The sequence below is a fragment of the Plecotus auritus genome, assembly GCF_963455305.1.
Source record: "Plecotus auritus genome assembly, chromosome: 10".
NCBI classification, from domain to species: Eukaryota; Metazoa; Chordata; class Mammalia; order Chiroptera; family Vespertilionidae; genus Plecotus; species Plecotus auritus.
In genome coordinates, this window is record NC_137785.1 from 57,162,180 (window position 1) to 57,186,687 (window position 24,508).

Here is a 24,508-nt window from a genome sequence, read left to right on the forward strand (position 1 = left end):
TTTAATATGCTTTGTAAGTCAGGTCTGTTGGAAACGAATTCTCTCAATCATTGATATCTGGGAATGTCTTTATTTTGCTTTTGCTTTTGAAGGAAAGTCTTGCTGGATACATTATTCTTGGTCATCAGTAATTTTTTTTCTTAAAGCACTTTGAGTACATCAGATAACTGACTTCTGATGAGAAGTCAGCTGTTAATGTTATTATGGCTACCTGGTACTAGATGCTGTTATCAAGGTTCTCTCTCTCTCTCTCTCTCTCTTTTTTTTTTGCTTTCAGCATTTCAACTATGATGTCTCCAGGTATTGATCTCTTTGTGCTTACCCTGCTTGGAATTTGTTGAGCTTCTTTATGTGTAGGGTATTATTATGTACCAAATTTGGAGACTTTCTTGCCATTCTTGAATTATTTTTTGCCCTTTTTTTCTACTTTTTGGACTCCCATTACATATATGTTCATATGTTTAATGGTGTCCCGCAGGTCTCTGAGAGACTGTTCATTTCTCTTCATTTTTCCCCTTCAAGTTGGGTAATCTCTGCTAGTCAGCCTTCAGGTTCACTGATTCTTTCTTCTGCCAGCTCAAATCTTCAATTGAGCCCATCTACTGAATTTTTTCATTTCAGTAATTGTACTCTTCAACTCCAGCATTTCTAATTAGTTCTCTTCTTAAAAATAATGTCTATATCTTTATTATATTCTCTATTTTATAGATCATTATAACCACACTTTCCTTTAATTCTTTAAATATGGGTCCTTTCAGTTCTTGGAACATAGTTATAATAGCTGCTCTGAGGTCTTTGTCTGCTAAGTCTAGCATCTGGACACCCTCAGAAAGCCTCTGCTGATGGATTTTTCCCCTGTGTTAACATCACACTCCCCAGTTTCTTTGTATGTCTCTCTTTTTCCCCTGTGTTAACATCACACTCCCCAGTTTCTTTGTATGTCTCTCTTTTTTCCCCTGCCCCTAACACTGGACATTGAGGATACTATATTGTAGCAACTCGGGATTCCAACTTTCGCACTCCCTGGGGTGATCATCATTGCTGTTTTTGTTTGGCCAGCCTGTTGTGATTCTTACTGTTCTTACTGAGGTTCAATAGGTTTCCTTGAATAAGTCCTTCTCAATTTGTTGTATACCTTTGATCAATTCCCAGAGGCCTCAGTTGGTTGTTTTTGATTCTTTAGTCCAGTTTTATTATTGACTAGAGGCCCGATGCATGAAAATTCGTGCAAGAATGGGCCTTCCTTCTCCTGGCTGCCGGCACCGCCTTCGCTCTGGCTGGAGCCGCCTTTCCGCTCCGTCCTGGAGCCGCCTTTCCGCATTCCCACACTGCCCAGAGGCCCGGAGTGGCTGGGGTGGTGCAGAATGCCTGCGTCGTGGTCGTCCTGCCTCACCCCTGGCTGCTTGGCGCCTGTGTATGCAAATTAACCCGCCATCTTTGTTGGGTTAATTTGCATACTCCTGATTGGCTGGTGGGTGTCACGAAGGTATGGTCAATTAGCATGTTACTCTTTTATTAGGTAGATTTTTATGGAAAGGATTTATTTACTGAGCTCTTCATTCAGCCATTCTAGAAGTCTCACCTGTACCTACGATAGAAGTTTATCACCTCCCTATATCCTACCTGTATCCTTCTGTTCTATCTAAAGTCTAGAGTTTTGTTTTTTCTTTCCCAGCCAGCCATTAAAAGACATGTCATACACTTGCGGACAAAGTAAAGGATACCTCTAAACAAAAGTCATGATTGAAATACAGGCTTATTTTCTTCAAGTCAGCGATTTTTCCTACTGAAAAATTTAGTATAATGATTAAAACTTGTGACTCAATATTACAGATTTAGGTAATTACTGCTATATGTTTTGGATGGTTTATCTTATAGACATTTTTTTTTTTTTTTGCTGTGGTACTATTAACTTGGAGTAATTTAACAAATCCCAATAAAATATTTAAAATTATAAAACTACATAGTAATATAAAGATTTCTGTAGATATATCAATTATTTGGAATTTTGAAGTTTTAATATATTTTTCTATAGAGACAAGTCTTTTGCAGGAATATCAGGAATATTCAAATCAAAATGAAGGTTGATACTTGAGCTATAACCCAGATAATGTCTTGGAGGAATGCTAAAAATTTTGAATAATTTCTGAATTTCATTTCAGTGGATTAAAATATTTATAAGTTAATTTTCTCAACTTTGAATCAGAATTATCTTTGAGGCCTTAACTTCTGAATGCAGTCTGCTCGAGAAGTGAACCTATCATATGTCCTTTGTCTTTATTTTATTCTCTAAGTAATTTGGGTTGTGAGTAAAAGCCAAAATTATTTTTTAAGTTGTGGGTAATTCACTATAATTATTCTGGTAATAAAACTTTACTTTAGCATTAAATTTATTTTGTGATTTGACAGGAATATTTGAGTTAACAGATCATAAAAAGCATCCTGCAGGAACCATTCATGTCATATTGAAATGGAAATTTGCCTACCTCCCACCAAGTGAATGCATAACATCCGAAGACCTAGGAGATTTCATACACAAGGAAGAGTCAGAAGTTGTCCAAAGACTACCTCCAACATCCTCTGTGAGCACGTTGTCTGTAGTGAGTAACAGTGACTTAAACTTCTTATAAAACTTAATGGACACAGAAGCAGAAAAACAGCTGAAGCCTTATCTAAAGTGTATGTTCCTCATACTCAGTTTGCCATCCTGCTTAATCTTAGGCACCAACCCCCAAACCAAGACAGCGTTTCACAGCGGTGGAGAAGAAGGTGTCTTTCGTGGCCGATAGCACACCACGTCAGAATTCTGTAAGTAGTAAACACTGAACATTGGAAATAAATGATATAGATGTAGTATACCTACCTGATGTAAAGGAAACTGGGGTGAATAAAATGCTTCTTTTTCCTTTTAAAACGTTAGGTTTGTAACTTGGCATTGTGTATAAGTATTGAACTGTTCTTACTCTTTGATTTGAATTATGATACATCCACTCACTGTAATATTATGTTGTCACTGAGTTGGCTTTTTCTTTAAAAAAAATGGTGATGTGGCCCATCTGGTGTGGCTCAGTAGTTGAGCATCAACCTATAAACCAGGAGGTCACGGTTAGATTCCCCGTCAGGGCACATGCCTGGGTTGTAAGCTCGATCCCCTGTGAGGGTCATGCAGGAGGCAGCCGATCCATGATTCTCTCTCATCATTGAGGTTTCCATCTCTCTCCCTCTCCCTTCCTCTCTGAAATCAATAAAAACAATTTTTAAAATGGTGATGATAATTATTGCGTAGTTGTGAGGTTGAATTAAGGGAATACATTGAAGAATACTTTATGTACTGATTACCATAGCTCGGTATACTATCTGTAAAACAGGTACTACCTAGATGATTATAGTATGGTATCAGGGCAAAAACCAGTCAGCAAATAATTGCAACTCCTGTGGCTCTGGATATTATATATTTTAAAGGATTATTTCTACTCTATATTTCATTGGTCTAATTAAGTTTATTTTTCTTCCTCCTGCTTAAAAAAAAATGATGCTTACCCAAAGTTTCATATTTGGAGAAAATTTTGTTACAATGTTAATTTTTTTAACGTAGCAGGATATATTATATTTACAATATAATTATCACTATATAACCAAAACATTTATTTGCATTAAAAATCAGTTTTAAAGAAATAGAGATCTAACTGGTTATCCTATCTAATAAAAGAGTAATATGCAAATTGACCATACCGCCGCTACAACCATAAGCCATGCTCACAAGCCACACCCACAAGCCAATCAGGAGCAAATATGCAAATAAACCCAACCAAGATGGCTGCGGCCACAGAGAGAGCAGGAGGGAGGCTTGGATTTCCCCGGCAATAGAGGAAGCCAAGCTTTCCGCCTGACCTTGCCAGCCCAGGCCTCCACTCAGTGCTATAAAGTTTCAATGATAGAAGATAAATAAATCCCAAAAAAATGGCGGCAGCCATGGAGCTGGAGAAAGCAGGAGGCTAGGGTTGCCCCCGGCAATGGAGGAAGCCAAGCTTCTGCAGCCCTGGCCTGCCTTGGCCTCCGCTTAAGGCTACAAAGTTTCAATTATAGAAGATAAATAAATCTCAACAGAAATGGCTGCCGCCATGGAGCCAGCAGAAGGCTTGGGTCCGCTCCAGGCTACAAAGTTTCAATTGTAGAAGATTAAATCCCAGATACCAGGGCCTCTGCTTGGGTCGCCGGGGGGGCATGGCCGGCCTGCAAACCACCACAGGCTCCTCGCCCAGACCATCCCACGCCCCAAGGGATCCCCCACCCTGATCCGGGACACCATTCAGGGCAAACCAGCTGGCCCCCACCCATGCACCAGGCCTCTGTCCTATCTAATAAAAGAATAATATGCAAATTTACCATCACTCCAACACACAAGATGGCCAGCAGGGGAGGGCAGTTGGGAGGGACCAGGCCTGCAAGGGAGGGCAGCTGTGGGTGATCAGGCTAGCAAGGGAGGGCAGTTGGGAGGGACCAGGCCTGCAAGGGAGGGCAGTTGGGAGGGACCAGGCCTGCAAGGGAGGGCAGTTGGGGGTGATCAAGCTGCAGAGGAGGGCAGTTAGGGCTGACCAGGCCAGCAGAGGAGGGAAGTTGGGGGCGACCGGGCCTGCAGGGAAGGGCAGTTGGGGGGGACCCAGGCCTGCAGGGGAGGGCAGTTAGGGGTGACCAGGCCTGCAGGGGAGGGCAGTTAGGGGCAAACAGGCTGGTAGGGGAGCAGTTAGGCATCAATCAGGTTGGCAGGGGAGCGGTTAGGGGGTAATCAGGCTGGCAGGCAGAAGCAGTTAGGGGCAGTCAGGAAGGCAGGCAGGCAAGTATTTGGGAGCCAGCAGTCCTGGATTGTGAGAGGAATGTCCGACTGCCCATTTAGGCCCGATCCTACCTGGATCGGGCCTAAATGGGCAGTCAGACAACCCTCGAGGGGTCCCAGATTGGAGAGGGTGCAGGCTGGGCTGAGGGACACCCCCCAGCCCCCGTGCACGAATTTTGTGCACCGGGCCTCTAGTCCTATATAATAAAAGCCTAATATGCTAAGTGTCTGGTTGGCCTGTTGGCTGTTTAACCAATCAAAGCGTAATATGCTAATGATATACTAAGGCCACTCAACTGCTCGCTATGATGTGCACTGACCACCAGGGGGCAGACAGTCAACCAGTCGGCCAGTTGCTATGACATGCACTGAGGACCAGGGGGAAGACACTCCTACCGGTAGGTGAGCTTGCTGCTGGGGTCCGGCTGATTGGGACTGAGCAAGACAGGCCGGACATGCCCTGGAGCCCTCCCCGGCTGGCCAACCTCCTACATCCCTCCCCGGCCCCAATTGTGCACCTGTGGGGTCCCTCGGCCTGGCCTGTACCCTCTTGCAATCCAGGACCCCTTGGGGGATGTCAAAGAGCCAGTTTTGGCCCAATCCCAAAGTCCAAACCGAGGGACCCCACTGGTGCACAAATTTGTGCACCAGGCCTCTAGTTAATAGCTATTATCATTGAATAATGGGAATGTGGATTGATATTAATTTCTTTTATGTCTTCTTGTTTAACTTTCACTATTTCTATATTGGGCATGTTTCCCTTTAAAATAGCCAAAATGATAGCCCTGGCTGGGTAGCTCAGTTGCTTAGAGCATCATCCCCATACAGCAAGGTTGTGGGTTTGATCCCCAGTCAAAGCACATACACGATCAACCAAGGAGTGCATACATAAGTGGAATGACAGATTAATGTTCTCTCTCTCTCTCAAATCAATAAAAAAAATTGTTAATTATAAACTATATTTTAACAATAGACATCAGTTTATGAACCATGGAAAAATGGTTGACTATAAATTGATAGAAAGTACATACCTAATCTAGCATGTACAACTTTTAATTACATGAGTAATGTATAATTATCTTAGAAATGTTAGAAAATAAAAATATAATAAAATAAAAAGAGCAGTATACAATTTTCCCAAATCCGTATGTCAGAGATAGAATTTTGATAAAGATCCTTTCATACTATTTTCCATGGAAATATATACACATACTTTTTTTGCAAATTTATTTTTTAACAAAACAGTGTACAATTATATATATTGTTGTAGTTAACTACCTTTTTCACTCAACACTATGTTGTGTAATCTCTTTAGTGTCAGTAAGTACGGGTCTAGATTAGTAGGTCTTTCATGGTCACATAAAACTGGCATTTGGAAGTACCACATTTGATGTAATTAATGCCTTATTGAACATTTGCATTATTTTCACTTTTTTGAGATTTTAATCAATGCTTCAGTGAAACACACCTATAGTTCTTTTTTTTTTTTAATGTTTTAATTGATTTCAGAGAGGAAGGGCAAGGGAGAGAGAGAAACATCAATGATGAGAGAGAATCATTGATCAGCTGCCTCTTGCACTCCCCCACTCAGGGATCAAGCTCGAAATCCGGGCATGTGCCCTGACCAGGAATCAAACCATGACCTCCTGATTCGTGTACCAACACTCAACCACTGAGCCACACCAGCCGGGCTAGTTCTTAAACTATATATATGTATATATATGTATGTATGTATGTATGTATGTGTATATATATATGTATATATTTATATATATATACACACACACACACACACCATGAAGAATATCAGTCATTTTACTGAAATGCACTATTTCATTGCCCTAATGGGGAGCTACTATATGTGCTCCTCATTTTGTTAGTATTCTTATAAATATCACATATACATTTGTATGTAAAAGTCTTAGGATGATTTGGGATTTAGTAATAATCCAAAATAACACGCAGTCATGTTTTCCCATGAACGTAGGAGATGGAGACGTCCCCTCCTCCTGAGGACCAGAAGGACCTTTCACCAGAAAGGGAGATTGCACCAGAAACAGATCTTAGTATGCCAACGGCTTTCCATGTTTTCGAGGCATGTATTTGTATTAAAATTATTTCAAAAGGCTTAATTTGGTTCTTAAAGACTTTGTCTTTGTAGTTACATGGATCAGGAAATTACAGCATTGATCTTATTTTTATATATTCTTCTTTGGAAAATAAAGATAAAAAATATGACAAGTGTAACGGCTACAATTATACTCTTACCATAATGTGAAATAGACATCTGAATTAATGTAAAATTTATTTTGAAATTGATGTATTTTTCATTCTTGGTTTATAATTAGATTTTCATTTATCTGTATATTTTTATTTGAACAACTTAATTAATTTCAAATGAATCATATATATAGCATGTCTGTATAGTTAAGTCTCAAGTTATTATTCAAGTGCTTCAGCAAAAATGCTGCGAATATGATCTAACCCATGATAAAAATACTGGCGCGTTCTTCCTCCAGGCGCCTCGAGAAAGCCGCGTCGGTCAGGGGAGAGACACGGGGAACACGCAGCCGGAGAACGGAGGGGACGTGTCCCTGCTGTCCCAGGGCCAGCTCGCACAGCCAAGTACGACTTCTTCCGAAGATGAAACAGAAATCACTGAGGAACTGGAGCCGGAAGGTGACTGGCGTTTTTGAAGTGACAGTATTTGTCTAACCCTGAGCTTGGTTTAATAGTATGCCTCGTAGACTTCTTCACTGAACAGTGGAGCTACTTCATGACACCTGTTTCCCGACAGAAGCGATGGCTGTGCTTCAGGCTCGTCAGCCGGGCCAGGTGTCATGGCCTCTCTCTCATCTGCACTTGGGGGCCCCGGCAGAATGCAAATGTTATTGCCTGCCATGCCCCCAACTTGCATTTTAGGTGGCTTTATATTCTCTTTGGGTTCAGGGCTGTCATCTGGATCATTCTGGAGGACTTGACTTTTTAAAAATTTAAAGTAAGAATTCAGACCAAAAAAAAAAAGACAGCTGACAATGTGATTTAACTTATATACATATATAGAAAAGGCAAATGAATCTATAGCGACAGAAAGTGTTCAAGCCGTTGCCTGGGGAAGGGCCAGTGGGAAGAGATGAGGAAGGGAAGAGATTGCAAAAAGGCATGAGGAAGCTTTGGGTGATGGGTATGTGTGTAATCTTCATTATGGCGATGCTTTCATGGGATTATATATGTAAAAATACCGATTTTGCACTTTAAGTGGGTGTGGTTTATTGGATGTCAATTTTACCATAATAAAGCTGTAAAACATTTTTAAATGTTTTTAAGTAGTAAAAATAACTTGATTCTTACACAATAGTATTGGTTGGAAAACATCTATTACCCTGTCCTCTTTTAAAAATTATTTTTAAGCGCATATTAGAACAAGCATATATTTTTATTTCCTTTGTTTCTACTAAAACTAAACTTGGAATTCTCAATCATTTTTTCCTTTTTCTAAAATGTAATGTAAATGTAAATATCTTTGCTGCTAAAAGAGGTTCAGATATGATTATCATATTGTTCTTTAAGTTTGTCCTTATAACGTGTGCTCACTTCTCTACATTTCAAAGGTATAAATGTAGCTGGTTTAACAGATTTAAACTGCTGAAATTTTATTTTGTTACAGATGAGGAAGACAGATCAGCTTCTGACAGTGATGAGTGTATCATTCCAGAACCTGTCTCCAAGAATATCCCACAGGTCAGTAACTGATGCCAATTAGAAATGTGCCGAAATAAAGTTCTTTTCCTTCATAGTACTTCAGTCCTCCTATGTGAACACCTTAAGGCAAAAACACTGCATCATCATAATCTTATTCAAGTGCTCATCTCGTATTAAGAAAACTTCACTTACAGTTTCATTATAAGGGGCTGTAGCATCCAAGCATTATTTTTGCTTCCATGTTAAGAGCACCTAACATCCAGTAGCTTCAAAAGGCAATTCGTAAAATCAGTTGACTTCCCTGACTTCTTTTCAGAACCATTGTACAAGGATGCAGTAAATCAAACCTGAACTTGAAAGAATTCAGAATGTGAGATGGCTTTTAAAACTAAAATCACATGTAAATGTGAATTTATAGGCTCTTCATCTAAGTATGTCTATTGGTAAACTGTTAAAGTTATCTCATTTCTGCTAAAAAGTAGTATACAAACTGTTTTCTTTCTTATTACTTCTGGTAAAGTAACTTGTATTACTTTGCTACAGCTTTCCACAGCTTCACTACCATTCTAAAATGTGATTTCACATCATGGTTTTAGACGATATCTCAAATGTGTGGACATCATTTAAAGCCAGCATCTGCTCTACGCAATGATTTATGCTCAGAAGCCATTAATTAGCTCCCATGTGCATTTAAAAATGCCACTTTCAGTAGAAGGTCCTGACCAGTATCTTATGTTAATAGGTGAAATTTAGTATTCTTCAAGTTTATATCAAATATAATAAAATAAGATACTCTATATACAGAGGAACGGAACTCAGAGGTCATCATAATGGAGAAATGTAGCATTTTCTAGTGATTATACCAGGGTTTCTGTGCGCTGCTTTAGCAAATCATTTAATATGAGTCATGGAACTTTTTTCTTTAAAGATTGCAAAAGTGGTACAGAAAAGTCCTGCTATGCACTTCACCCAGTATCACCGATTATATGTACACATATGTATGTGTTTATGTACACGCATCCTTACATACATAGATGCAATAGGTGCAGGAACCATTCCTCTTTGCCCCTAAACACTTCAGAGCAATAACATAATACTGTTATCAGCCTACACGTCTTGAACGGTTGCGGCTGTCCCAGGGGTGTCGCTCGCGGCTTTTCCTGGCCCGGTCAGGATCCAGTCCCTGCCCCGTTAGCCCCCCCAGTCCGTAACGGTTCCTCAGCCTTTCCGTGCCGGTCTTTCATGGCACTGACATGGTGAAGGGCACAGGCCACTCATGTTGTAGAGCATCCTTCAGTGTGGATGTGGGCGGCGGCCGTTCCCCGGCCGGTGCAGGCTGTGCTGTGGTGGGAATGCGTCAGAAGCCATGCTGAGTCCTTTCAGGGCACCGTCCCTGCAGGCACAGGGTGGGTGTGGGTTGATCCTTGAGGCTGTCAGCTTTGGTTGACGTGTTGTGTCATAAAAGCTTCTTAAGCTTAACAGTATTTGTGGCTCAACCGCTTCTAAGTCTCCTCTTTAAGAACTGCATCAGGCAGGACGCGGTGGATCTCTCCTGGGAAGGAAGGTGTCCCTGAATGGCTACCAGGGACTAAGCACATCCTATGTAGTATGTCCTTTAATTCTCGCGATTCTTCACTCGCAGCATCTGCTGTGTCATCAAAGAAGCAATCTCTGGCCTCAAAGAATTCAGTCTGTAGGGGAAGCACAGTTGCAAGTGCATGGTGGTTAGCACTAAGAGCGTGGATGCAGGTGCTGGGGGAGCACTCAGGGGGCGCCTAACTCAGCACGGGGACCCTCATCAGGGTGACTTCCTAGGCTGGGAAGGTTGGCCCAAGTGTGGACAGTGATTGGCAGTTGGTGAAAGCCAAGGAGGGTCATTGGAGGCCAAAGGAACAGAAGCAGGAGATTTGAGAGAGTGCGGGGCGTGGCTCCTGGGAATTCAGTGTGGTCTCAGGAGGGGCGGGGCCCGCGCTCATGTGGGGGCGCCCCGGAGTGTACTGACAGGCAGGCCTCCGGGGCCTAGGCCTGCTCTGGGGATTCCAGGAGCAGCCAGTGAGGATTCCTAAGGGAGGAGGTGGACCCCTCGTTGACTAAATGATATTTAATGAACATTTACTCTGTTCCAAGCCTTACCCTCCAGACCAGGAATAACGCGGGGAATAAGAGAAGTCAGTTTTTTGCTCTTGTGGAGTTTACACTCTTGAATTGCGTTTAAAAAGATCCTGCTATCAGTAATGTAAAGAACAGACTAGAGGCACAAGACTAGTTAAGAGTAATTAGAAAGCCCTGCTCCGTGGTTTTCCCCACGTTATAGATCTTTTTAAATTGCCTGTACCCTGATAATATCACAACACTGAGACTAGAGGTAGCGTTCTAGATAAATAGCATCCATGCCAATTACACTATGAACTTGAATTATCTGCTACCCTGTGTAAGCAATTTAAGATCATTCAGGGTGTTTGTTTTTATCACGTTACAGAATCTGACAGCTCATAGTTATTTCTTTAAAATGTTGATCCTTAAAAGGAATCTAACAGATTTTCCAGGACTTAGACACATTACTTGCTTCTTCCTCTTTCTTCGTGTCTGTGATGTATAATTAATCATAGATTACTTCATTTTGTTTCATTTCATTTACAACATTTATGAGCTTCACTTTGTCAGAATGAAATGCCTGTCCCCTCCTTTCCTTTCCAACGTGGCGTAATTAATGTGAGCATCTTTTTTAACAGGCTGCATAAAGTTTAGTGCTGGATTAAATCACGTCATTAGCATAATGTACCACCCAGTTTGCCCCCATCTCTCGTCATTTCCAGGACATCAAAGTGACACAGATACCAGTGTAATTGGGCCGAGCTGGCCTGTCAGGTCCCGTCAGCCTCACGGCCGCCGCTGCTACTAAAAGGCTTCGAGGCATGATCATTAATTGGGGGTTGGCAGGATGTCTGAGCAGTGTGAAACTTTGGACATTTCTCCATCAATATTTTATTAATTTGAATAACCAGAAGTTAACAGGATCAATTTGATGTATAATACATTGATTAAAAGCCTTGCTTTAGATCCTCACAATACTAGTACAGTAGATATCAAAACTGAAACTTTGCATCTGTCATGGCATTGGAAAAGAAATTAACGCTCCTTCTTTCACATGACTTCCGGTTTTACGTTTAAGCCAGGCAGCTTCCCATTCTCACAGCTAAATGTGCTGCCATCGACTCACAGGCTCGTACAGGGCACCCACGGGTGAGGATGGGCAATCGCGGCTGCAGCCAGCGGGCTCTTCTGTGTGGTGTGTTTACAGATGGCTCTCTCCCCGCTGCTGCTGGAGTGGTTTTAGTAAAGCTGCCGCATTCAGCTGGACTAAGTTGCAATCCCCCCTCCCTGGACAGCAGGTTCTCCGAACAATCCGAGCTGGCGTTTCCAGGTGACTGCAGCTCAGCAAAGTGTGTTCTAAAGCTTTGAAAGGCAGAATGCACACCGTCACATACTTGGAGAATTCATGTATTAAAAATTACTCAATCTCTTCAGAATCAATTATGATATCGCATCAGTGGGTAGAATAAGTCCCTTCCTATGTGCTACATGTCTTAAGCTAAATAGATTAGGTTTCAAAATATAGTTTAAGTGAATGAAGTGTCCAGTTACCTTCCTGGTAGTAATTACTTTCAAAACTATTTTTTATTGCCCAGCCGGTGTGTCTCAGTGGTTGAGCATTGACCTGTGAACCAGGAGGTCACAGTTCGATTCCCGATCAGGGCACAGCGGGTTGCAGGCTCGATCCCGTGTGGGGCATGCAGGAGGCAGCCGGTCGATGATTCTCTCTCATCAGTGATGTTTCTATCTCTCCCTTCCTCTCTGAAATCCATAAAAATGTATTTTTTTTAAAAAGACATTTTTTAATGTTTTGCAACTTTGTTATCTTTAATGAACCCCATGGACTTCTCTCCCTAGTAATATACGCTAATCTTTTTAACACACGCATGATACTCCATTGCCTAGCTCTACCCGTTATTTAAAGGAGCCCCGTTTGATGGACCCTTAGGTTTCTATTCATTTTTGCAAATACAAACATTTCTGGTTAAAATGCTATTTATAGGTAACATTTGACAGATATCCCCTGAGAATTTGTGGGAGCTGTCACTTCTTGGGCTCCACCCCTGACCTAATGAATGAGAGCCTGTGAGCCCGGGGCCAGCAGTCCGTGGTTCCCTCCCCTGTCAGGCCATTGGGGGTGACAGTGAGGTCTGGGAAGCACACCTCAAGGGAACAGCAGTGCTGCCCACGGTGGCTGCACACGAGAATGACCTAGGGGGCATCTTTATTTTATTTTCTTAAATATGTCTTCATTGATTTTATAGAGGAAGAGAGTGGGGAGAGAGAAACATCCATGATGAGAGAGAATCATCGACCGGCTGCCTCCTGCACGCCCCACACTGGGGATCAAGCCCACAACCCGGGCATGTGCTCTGACCGGGAATCGAACCGTGACCTCCTGGTTCATAGGTCGATGCGGAACCACTGAGCCACGCTGGCCGGGCTAGGGAGCATCTCTAAATGCCAGGGCCCCATCGCCACTAGATCAGTTGAGTCAGAATTTTGTGTAAAGCTCCCAGGTGGCACTGTGTGCAGCCAAAACCGAGCACCGCTGCGCTGTGGCACCTGACCTCGGTGACAGCGGGAGCGGGCAGCCCCGCACTCATCTGAAACGGGGGCGGGCTTCCAGTGCCCCCTTCCTGCACCTGGCACTGCGCAGCGGGCAGTCAGTGATGGGCACGTGTCGTATCCCTCAGGAGCGTGAGGACAGGAGCACACATCCCAGCCATTGCTGTAGGACGGGTGGTAAGAGCTTCTGTAACTTGCTGCCCCCTGTAGACTCAGTGACTTGCAGGGTGTGTAAGGAGACAGTCACATGGTCCCCGAAAACAAGCACTCTTCACCCAGCACCATTTCGATCTCCGTCACTGGCGTTTCGGTATTTGTTAGATCAATACAGTATCTTTTAAGAGAACACACAGAAAAGGTAGGCTGCTGCCCCTGATGAAAACTGGATTTGTTTGGTTTGTAAAAACATTATTACCTCGACAGTTGGCATTTTTGTTTACTCTTATTTCTCCCAAAGAGCTATTATTTTGAGAAAAAAACAAAGACTTTTCTAGCAAAACCTGTCTGAAGAGTGGACCCGATTCCTAACAGGAGGAAGCTCCGCAGCCTAGAGTGGCGTCCAGGGGCCTTCAAGTCTCTGCAGTGACTCCGCCCCCCCTGCCCCTCCCCCTCCCCGCACCCCTCCCCCCCCCTGCAGTGAAGATGTGCATTCATCATGTGTCTCCCTCCCCTGTGTGCACAGCTCTGCCAGTGCCCAGGGAGGGGGTTTGGACCAGCTGTTTTGAGCTTGACTTAGAACCACCGTGGTCGTGAAGCGTAGAGAGCAGCGTGCCATTCCAGTCCTCGGCATCGGAAGCAGGCGGCACCGTTTCGCTGTGGCAGGACGTCGAGCGTCCCCTGCCTCTTCCAGTTGTCTCTGTGGCTCTGATACCGAGTGCCAAGTCCAACCCTGCCGCTCCTGTAGGTAGGCTCCGTGCTACTTACTTGCGCCCACACGTAGTACATAAAGCATTTTAAGGTGATAAAAGTAGTACCATGTCAATTCATGCAACCATTTGGGAAGTGATTTGCTAATCCTATAAAACTGAATTGTATACCTCTCACCCAGCAGTTCTTCTAGAGCATCACTCACATACACAAGAAAACATAAAAGGACATTCAATGCAACCTTGTTTGTAATAGCAAAATATTGTGACTAATCGCTCCTCAGTAGAGAAATCAATGGGCTATAGACTATATATGCCATATAAGTGGAACTCCATACAAAAGTTATATGAGTTAGATTTTAATTATAAACATGCATAAATCTCAAAAATATGGTATTGAGGGGGGAAAACAAAATTGCAGAATGATGGATAGAGGATGGTACCACTAACATAAAATCTAGAAACAAAGCAATACTGTATGTTGCCTATGTCTGTACACATATGCAGTGGGAGACATAAAAGCATGTTGGGGAGTAATACACACCATTGTCGGGCTAGGGGTTAGCTGTGGGGGGATGAGGAAGGGAGGGGAAAGGAATTGGGAGGTGAGGACTTGACCTGTATCAGAAATATTTATTCTCCAACAATAGCAACAGAAAGGTTTTAATCAGCTGCGGCAAAAGGTCAACATCTGTTTAAGATGCTGAGTACTTGAATATGCCACATTATTTTCTGTACTTCATCATTTAAACAGTTAAAGAAATGCTCATTCATCGTAGAAATTTAGGATGAAATAAAACTCCCGTCAGTCTCCCCATAGTGAGGCCTAAGTCTCCTGACGGGAACGGACTACAAGCCTTTCTCTGGGCCGCTCCCCGCTAAGCACCCGTGTCTGAGGGCTGCCCCGGTGAGTGAGTTTTTAGAGCCCTACCCCCCCCGGCCTCCCTGGCTGCTGTGCTGGTGACACGACAGGAAGACTTCAGCACGATCCTCTACGTACAACATAAAAAGGCTGAGCACGCCTCTAAATGCCCACGCGAACCCTACTGAAAAATCCGCCTAAAATGTGAATAGCATCCGGCAGGAAGCAGAGGGGGCCCTGAGCCAGCATCGTGAGAACCACAGCTCTTCCCTGCGAGTAATACCAGCTGTCATCACATTTCCCGATCGTGCAGTCACGTAATGTGGAGTCCATCTACACAGACAACTCAGAGCATGTCGCATGCAGTTCTTATTCGAGCGACCTCGATGGCTGCTGCTCATTACGCCCCGAGTTCCGAAACGCTGTTCTCACGTGCTGTTGTTGACATCCTGCTGACTAGGGCTAACAGTTGGTGAGCAACACAGAGACTCCCGAGGTGGCCTCACTACCTGGTCGCAGGCGTCACACACACAGGAACAGCACAGAACGGGAAAGCCTGGAGCCGCACCCTCAGTATCGGAAGGTGCGAGCGCCCGTCGAGCTCTGACCTGGCGTGTGGCCCTCGTAACTGAGCCGGAGTTACTGTGTGTCTGTCTGAGAAGGCTTTGCTCAGTCACTGTCATTCGAGTCGGTGTATTGTTCCCCCTTCTATTTCTGCTACTGGAATGGTGTTTTTTCATTTTTTTATTATGAAAAAATTCAAACATACAGAAAAGTTGAAAGAATTGTACCCTACCACCTAGATTTTACCGTATTGACCTGCCTTTGAGATACTTTTATTCGGTTATGATCTAGAAATGCAAGACGTCTGCTTATTTTGCAGCAGTTAATAATCACTCACTAATACCCGCAGCTTCACGAATTTCTGGCAATATATAAAAAGACATTTTAAATATGTAGAATATACTCGGCCTTTCTTGACTCTATCCCTTTAAGTATATATTGAGAGCCTACTATGTGCCAGATGCCGGCGAGGATGTTGAACAGCAGATGAATAAGATGGTCCCAGCCTCCGAGAGCTCACAGTATAGAGAGAGGCAGGTGTGTAAACGATTCCGTGCAGGATATGATGACTGAAAGTGCGGTGAGGGCCCCAGAGGAGCAGCCGGCTCTCGGAGGTCAGCAGTCTCTCTCAGGAGAGCACCTGCGGTCCGGGGCCTCGGGGAAGTGGAATCTCAGCTGATGGAGAAGATTTCAGGTGCAAAAGCGAGCACTGTGAGCAGCACACAAGTCTGAGGAAGGGCTAACAGGGGTCCTCAAACTACGGCCCGCGGGCCACATGTGGCCCGCCAAGGACATTTATCCGGCCCGCCGGGTGCCGCTGCCTGTCCTGCTTAGCAGCCGACTCGTCCCGGGCCCGCAGTGCGCATAGGAATTTGTTCATAGTTGTTGTTTTTTAAACTATAGTCCGGCCCTCCAACGGTCTGAGGGACAGTGAACTGGCCCTCTGTTTAAAAAGTTTGAGGACCCCTGGGCTAGAATGTAGGTAATACGAAGGTTTGCAAGCAGAGGGTGAGTCTGATTGGTTTTTAGAGAATAGTTGAGGCTGTGGGCAGGGGATTAGAAGCAGGAGTGCCTCGCCTCGCTCGCAGCCTGAGCGGGTCCGCCCATTCACTTAGTGTACACTGCAGGCCACACCAGTGACACCGTGTAGAGCAGGTCCACCCCGTGTGACTGAGCTCACAGTCTCGCTGCCCACATATCTGCTTATAGTTCTCAGCCGCTCATCTTGTTGACACTGTCTGTCTTCCCTCCTTGTTCTATCAGATTTTAGCTTTCTAATACTGGAAGCTGCTGGATTAGCTCCTCCCTCAGATCAGATGAGAATCTAAAGAAGTTTATCTAGAGATAAAACTGAGAAAAGAAATTGCATCTTTTGTCTTTATATCCCCAATAGCTGACAAAGTGTTTCAAATATCTTAAGGTTTTGATAATTCAATGATCACTGAGAAACTTCGGAAGTGAAAAGGAAGGGAATGGGTGAGCTAGAGGATATGGAGGGTGTGGGAATGGAGGTGGCAGGAATGGCTCCAGGGCCTTCTGGTTGCAGTGACCAGGTGGATGGTGAGCTCACCTGAGACAGGAAATAGAGGGTGAATGAGACGGAGAGGAGAGGTGAGGAGAGAGCTCATTTCTGACTCTAAGTTGGAGCTGTCTGTTATGCTGCTGGCATGTTTCTTGCTCTTCAAAATCTTCATCTATAATCCACTTGCACTTTTGGTTCACAGTGGCAGGATATGACCAGAATTGTTCCAATGTTGAAAAATAAGTTGGCTAGCCCCGTTGGCCAAAAATTATATTTGACAAATTCTTCACTCAGAACATGCTTCCCTAGATATATACTACTAAAGGCCTGATGCACGAAGATTTGTGCAAGAACAGGCCTTCCTTCCCCTGGCTGCCGGCACCCAGGACCCGGGCCTTTGCTCTGGCCGCCGCCTTCTGCCTTCCCTCCGGCCTGGAGCCGCCTGGAGCCTTCATGCGCTACCCAGAAGCCTGGAGCAGCCGGGGCAGAGCAGAACGCCTGCATCATCACAAGGGTCCCGGCCTGGCCACACCATCTTTGTCACGTCAATTTGCATATTCCCTTCTTATTGGCTGTGGGCGCCACCATCTTTGTCGCAGAGTGATAGTCAATTTTCATATTCCATCTTTATTCAACAGTATTTGGAACTTATCTGTTTTGGACTTAAGTTGATTTGTGTAGCATCAAAGGAACAAAGAAATGGCAGCTAGTAACTCCTGGCAGTAGCATTAGAGAGTTAGAAAGGACATACAATCGAAGTGATCAGGCTGGCAAAGGGAGGGGGAACAAAAAAACACAAAAAAAAACAGGACCGAAAGAAGGTTGGCATCATAGAAAGAACGTGTAAGCTCTTTTTCCCTTCAGATAATATGGGGTTTTCTTGCTTTGTTGTTTGTTTGTTTGTGATCCAAGTATCAACTCTTCCTTGGAATTATTTTTGTGTTTCACCTTAAACTCATTCTTATAATACTGCACGTTTTCATACGGAGATTGCACAGTTGATACATTATTAACAAAATAAGCACTTAGGGAAATGTGACTCCTCTGCTATTTAAAGTTCATCGGGTTCTTTGATGAGCAGTTTCAGATTCCTCTCTTCACAGTGTAGAAATGACCATGTGGACCTCTTTCGCTTTTGTTATGGCTGGGTTTTGTTTTTAATTCTTTTGTGCAGAGGCAGGAGGGTCTTATAAGACACGTTATTATAACAATTCTAAGTTGGTCCCATTACAACTTATGTAAAAGGCTTAACCAGAATTGTAAAATGTGTTCGTGTGTAGTATTTTGACTGCCCAGTACATTTTAAGGAGAAAATAACATCGTTTGAAATAGGTTCTTTACCATGTTGGTCTCCAGCAAGCAGAGAAGGCTGCCCTGGGGTGAGATGAGACAATAGAGCCACCTTCATTTCTCATGGCCCTGAATGGAGCGGCTCGGTTATTAGTGGAAACGGAGCAGCCTTCCCAGGCATTCATCTGCCTCTCTCCAAATTTGAATATGAAAAGCATATTCAAGTCAAAGACCATCACTCTAATGACATTGGGCAGTCATTTGATTTATTAGGTTTTAGAAAAAATTTCCCTTTAAATATTTCATCACCCTGTGCTAATCCTGGTGATATTGCCAGCTGCAGCCTTGTCCCTGCATTAGCGGGGACAGAACGGTGTGGAACTCTCTCTGTCATCCTGGTACAATTTCCATGAATCTACTGAATAATAAAAAACCTTAGTGAAATATTCAGATTTGGGTTTTTAGTTAAAGTGCCTTGGAATACATAATAAAAGAAAATGTCCTTTGAAAGAAGGGGGTAAAATTACTTCATCAAATATCGAGAGGGTTGGGCAGCAATGGGCATTGTTCTTTATGAGGATATTTTTACAATAGCGTTTCAGTTTGATTGATTATATTGTATGCTTTGAAATATCTAAGTCATCACGATGGCAAATTTACCCCCTGACATATTTAACAATGAATTTCTAAACGTTGGTCCCATAAACAGGTCTTATCTTCAGGAGTTTCTAATTACAATCTGAAGTTCTATCATTTACGGTAGCATGCCTTTGAATTTAGTCAAGGGAAATCTGGAACAAATGTAAAACTATAACAACAAACATTTGACTGAGGCATTATCTTGGCGTGATCTCATTTTTAAGTCCTAGTCTATTATTTGTTCTTAAATCATTACTCAGGGAAACTCATGTGACTCCCATAATAAAGGCTGTGGCACCAAAATCTATTAAATAAGAATCGATGTGCAAATTACACTATCAAACAAATACATATTTTACTTGTTAATTCTGTAAAAATGGTATACAATACATTGTGAGAAAATGTGTTAAAGTGGATAAAAATGTTCCTTTGTCTGAAAGCTACTTATTGAGTGAAATATGTTACGGCAGAATCTGTAAGAGTGAGCGGTAGGCTCCACTCTAGTTAATATGGACTCATAGAGCTGCACATATTAGCATAATAGCTATAAAGTATTCAACAGGCTTTGATCTCTGAACAGCCGAAACTTCCCCAGGTCCTGCAGGTTAACTAAGCCGTGATAAACATGCGCTTCATTACGGAGTTTGAAACAAGGCCAGTGATGCTAGTCATTCGGAAAGCAATCAGAGATGAAGATCTCACCATGCCCGCCCCCCCCCCCCCCCCCCCCCCGCCGACACCCATAGACGCCTGGCGGGGTATTTATAGCCGCAAATGTGAATCGGGGGCTGCTGCCGGGTCACTGTTCCCGTCCAATCCCGAGGCACCAGAATCTCGCTGCGTCGCTCTCTGTCGTGAATAATCTGTCCTGTGTAACTAAATACCAGCGCACAGTGCCTTCCAAAAAGGCACCCATCGGCCTTCATGTTTTATTTAAAATTGATAGTAAAGGAGAATAAAGGGTTTTTGACTCATTTGTTTTGTTCCTTTGTTTTTCTCTCTCTCCCCCCTTAAACAGACATCAGAAAAGATTCGGATCGAGGTCATCGCTCTGAGCCTCAGTGACTCTCGAGTGACTGCAGATGACACCGTCCAGCGGCTCTTCGTGGAGTTCCGGCTCTGCAGCCTCCCTGCCGAGGAGACTCCTGTGTCACTCCCCAAGCCCAAGAGAGGGCACTGGGTCTACTACAACCACAGCCACGGTAGGTGTGGCTCGGGGATCACGGAGCGGGAGCCAGGAGGCCGCCCCGTTCTCACTCTTCATAAAAATCCCAGAGGTCTTGTCAGAATGAATTCGTGGAAGTCCCGTCCGTTGCCCTGGCCGGGCGGCTCGGTTGGTTGGAGCATCGTCCCCTACACCAAAGGTTGCGGGTCTGATTCCAGGTCAGGCACAGACCCAGATTGCGGATTCGATCTCCAGTCAGGGCGTGTACGGGAGGCAACCGATGGACGTCTCTCTCTCCCCCTCTCCCTTCCTTTCTCAAACGTAGCCTCGGGTGAGGATTAAAAGAAAATTTTTAAAGACAACTCTGTAGCAAAGGATAAAAAAGTTGCAGTAGAATGGAAGAAAATGTTGAAGTAATATTAAAGGTTAAAATGAAAGCAGTGGGAAAACAATGTTTCAAGATGTTCCTGCTATCTCATAGTATCATTTAAAAAATGCCAACTAGGTCTAAAATGGAATTTCATAGAAAAATACTATATTTCAATGTAGTAGTTTCTTAATCATATGGATTTGAATGATTCAGTGGCCTAATTTCTCCAACCTTTCTGATTAGTGTGATCACATACCATGGTTTTACAATATTTGTGTATCTCTCTCCCAGTGTATTTGTCGCTCCCAGTGTCTAGATGTTCAGGATTTTAATCAAGTGACATAAGTTCCTACATGACCTTTCTTCGTGTAGCCCACACATCCATTTCTAGAAGCAGGCTTGTTTTCTCTTAATTTAGGGCTTTATCTATCTGCTAGTTGACATGTAAGTCTACTGAACCAGTACAGCCCCAATAGGCAACTTGTAAATCCTTCTGTCAACCAACTTGAAGATGTTTTTAAAATAGTGTGATGGTGTATAATTGGAGAGGTGCAAAAAACGTCACGCCAAGCTGCCGTGAGCCTAAAGTAAAACTGCTGTCTCCTGTTGGAACACACACGGTGGAGCAGCGAACGGAACCTCGCAGCCATGTTACCTGCATGGCGGTTTGAATTCACTCAAAAGGGAGTTGTGCGCTGAGGCCTGCATCGGTACATAAAGTGAGAAGGCTGGACTGGTGACCCCAGGATTATCCATAGCCCCAGTCAGTCTTTTTTGAGGGGTTAGTAGCAGTTTCACCCACACACACAAATCTATCTTCTTGGGCTGCTGACACTGAGATAACATTAATAGACCAAGGGAGCAAGAACAAAACAGTCGGATGGCGTTGGCCTTGGGAATGTTGCTGAAAAAGCAAGAAAATCGTTGGGAAGAAGGTGAGATTAATGCAGGTCTGAAGAATGTCGTCTGGGCTGAATAAAGCCTTCCAGGGAATTGACAGAGGGGAAGAGATGAATGGAAGCACCCAAAGTTTTTATGAGACTTGTACAGGTCATCGAGGTCCCTGGTGCCTGAGCATTGAACAGTCTACCTTGTGGGACATGAAGGTAAATTCCGAACATGAAAAGGATGCAGAGCTTCAGATTTTCGGGTTAAACTTGAGGAGGAGAAAGTTGGCAAAGAAAGGATTGGGGGTGATACCTCTTTCACCCAGGGATTGTTGAGATTCAAGGTCATTACGCCATCTGCATCTCTACTTCTGCCATGGGACACCGGAGGAGGCCATGAGGACCTCTCCTACCCGCAGAAGGAGGGTTGCTTTTGATGGTCGAGCATTCAAAACCCACCCAAGTGTGTGGACTACCGGGGTGTATCTTTTGGAGGCGTATGCTTTCAGTATGCGTATGTCCCACTCTAGCCAGGCCTAAACAGATGTGATTTCTGATGAACATGGAAGGCAAATAGCTTAACTTGTAGGAGTTCTGATATTTTTCATAATCACCGGCATTTCTTTTTAAAGGACGCGTTCGAACTTTTGAAATTTTAGACCTTTTCAAAATATTTTTTCATTGATTTCAGAGAGGAAGGGCGAGAGAGAGAGAGAGAGAGAGAGAGAGAGAGAGAGAGAGAGAGAGAGAGATCAATGATGAGAGAGGATCTTTGATTGGCTGCCTCCTGCACGCCCCCCACTGGGCATCGAGCGCACAGCCCCGGCACGTGCCCTGACCGGGAATGGACAGTGCACACGGGAACCTGCGGGCATGTGCCATCAGGTTTGACTCCGGCTTCCAGAGCTGCTTGTGTTTCCCAGGCGCAGCAGGGGGGGGGAGGGGGGCAGGCGCAGCGGCGGGGGGGGGGGGGGAGGGGGGCAGGCGCAGCGGCGGGGGGGGGGGGGGGGGGGCAGGCACACCGGGAGGCAGGTACACCGGGAGGCGCCGTGGCTCCGTCTCGGGAAACGGGCGTTTACACAGCACAGGGTGGAACTAATGTGGCGAGCTTCCGAGTGACGTCCTGTGTGGACATTTTGTTTTTTGTTGATTGTGTGTGGGTGTGTGTTTTGCAGTGATCTACGTGGATAAAGAAAACAACCAAGCGAAGAGAGACATCGTACAAGCCATCCTACGCGAACAAGAGATGCCTAACAGGAGGTACAGGACGGGTTCCGAGGGGTCTGGTGGGTGCAGAGAGGGACTCTCCGGAGCACAGTGGGGTGCAGAAGGCACGGGGTGGGGACAGAGAGCACGTCTCTCTGGGTCTCTTTCACCCTGGAAAGCGCCCTGCCTGTGGCGCTTTGAAGTTCAGCCTGTACAGTGCGTGTGCGGCATTCCATTGCCGCTGCGGTGTGCTGTCAGGGGCCTCGCGGTGCTGGCGAGCAGGTGCCTCTGCGGCCAGTGGCTCGAGCATAACTTCTGTTCCATCACTGACCAGCTGTGTGACCTTGGGCAGGTGACTTAACCACCCTGTGCCTCATTTCCTTCAGCTGTGAAATGGAGCTGATGTACGTGCAGTGGAGAGACTAGCGCCTGGCAGGTAGTTAAGCACGCAATAAGTGTTGGTTGCAGTCAGTAGTGATATCAATATTATTGTTTTAACCGTTCATCAGCCTTTCCGACTAATTCTTATCTTACTATCACGGTTAATAATTCATTGTTTCGTGGTTTTTAATGCATGGGGCAAATTTGAACAGCACATTTTTCAATTCTGGTTCAGTAGAGAAATTATACACCTTTTTTGTTGTTTTTTATTAATCCTCACCCGAGAATATTTTTTCCATTGATTATTAGAGAGAGAGGGACGGGGAAGAAGAGAGAGAAACATCAATGTGAGAGAGACTCATGGATTGGTTGCCTCCCCCATGCACCCTGACTAGGGCCTGGGATCGAACCTGCAACCCAGGTCCTTGCCCTTGACCGGGAATCAAACCCAAGAACCTTTGGTGCGTGGGCCGTCACTCTAATCACTGAGCCACACTCACTAGGGCCCTCCCTCCCTTTTTTATTGGACTTTATAGTTTAACTGTGTGTTTGACATCTCATTTTACTCTATAAAATCTATAAAATTAAAAGCCAGAAATACTGCAAGGTTTTGTTTCTAGCCCTTTTCCTGGCATTTGGAAGCTGGTTTGTTTCTGTCTAAGGTCCCCATGCTCAGGGGCAGTGGTCGTCTGCATCTGTAAAGTGATGGAGTCGTCCCCTTTGATCTGAGACGCTCTGTAAAGATAGCTCTCACCCTTATTACTCGGTCTGTGTGGCCTCTATTCTGTAAGGCTTGTGGGGGTAAAATGTGCATCAAATATTGCTTTCAATCTCTACCCTTCCAAGCGTATTTATTGCAAGACAATTTCTTTTTTTTAATTGATTTCAGAGAGTAAGGGAGAGGGGGAGAGAGAGAGAGATAGAAACATCAGTGATGAGAGAGCATCATTGATCAGCTGCCTCCTGCATGGCCCCCACTGGGAATCGAGCCCTCAACCCGGGCAAGTGCCCTTGATGGGAATGGAATCAGTCCACAGGCCGACGCTCTCCAGGCGTCCTCAAACTCCGGCCCGCGGGCCACATGCGGCCCGCCGAGGACATTTATCCGGCCCGCCGGGTGCCGCTGCCTGTCCTGCTTAGCAGCCAACTCGTCCCGGGCCCGCAGTGCGCATAGGAATTTGTTCATAGTTTGTTTTTTTTAAACTGTACTCCGGCCCTCCAACGGTCTGAGGGACAGGGAACTGGCCCCTGTTTAAAGTTTGAGGACCCCTGCGACTGAGCCAAACCAGCGAGGGCAGGACAATTTCTTTTCGTCGTCGTTCCTCTTCAGAGGAGTGATACAGTCACTGTAGAATTCGGGAGTCTCCGTTTTCAGTTGAAACCAGCCTTCCCCAAGCCTTCTTTCTCTCTCCCGTGCACATGTAGAAGCTAAGCAGATCCACCTACATTGACAGTAGCAAGCTGTGTGTCCCCGCACTGCTCACATGTGCCACCTCATCTGACCCTCACAAGAGCCCTGGGAGATCGGCATTCAAGTGTCCCATTGTACAGATAAGGA

At 44.6% G+C, this 24,508-nt stretch overlaps 1 protein-coding gene across 3 annotated transcripts in view; it reads left to right on the forward strand.

Moving 5' to 3' along the window:
• Positions 1-24,508, forward strand: part of RPGRIP1L (RPGRIP1 like) — an 81,795-nt gene that overhangs the window by 52,101 nt on the left and 5,186 nt on the right. For all 3 annotated transcript variants that reach the window (XM_080643925.1, XM_080643927.1, XM_080643926.1), the window contains 7 exons: positions 2,410-2,600; positions 2,722-2,808; positions 6,822-6,929; positions 7,354-7,513; positions 8,502-8,575; positions 19,960-20,143; positions 22,539-22,623. In XM_080643925.1, the coding sequence (XP_080500051.1) occupies positions 2,410-2,600; positions 2,722-2,808; positions 6,822-6,929; positions 7,354-7,513; positions 8,502-8,575; positions 19,960-20,143; positions 22,539-22,623 (889 nt within the window). The remainder of the gene's footprint in view (positions 1-2,409; positions 2,601-2,721; positions 2,809-6,821; positions 6,930-7,353; positions 7,514-8,501; positions 8,576-19,959; positions 20,144-22,538; positions 22,624-24,508) is intronic.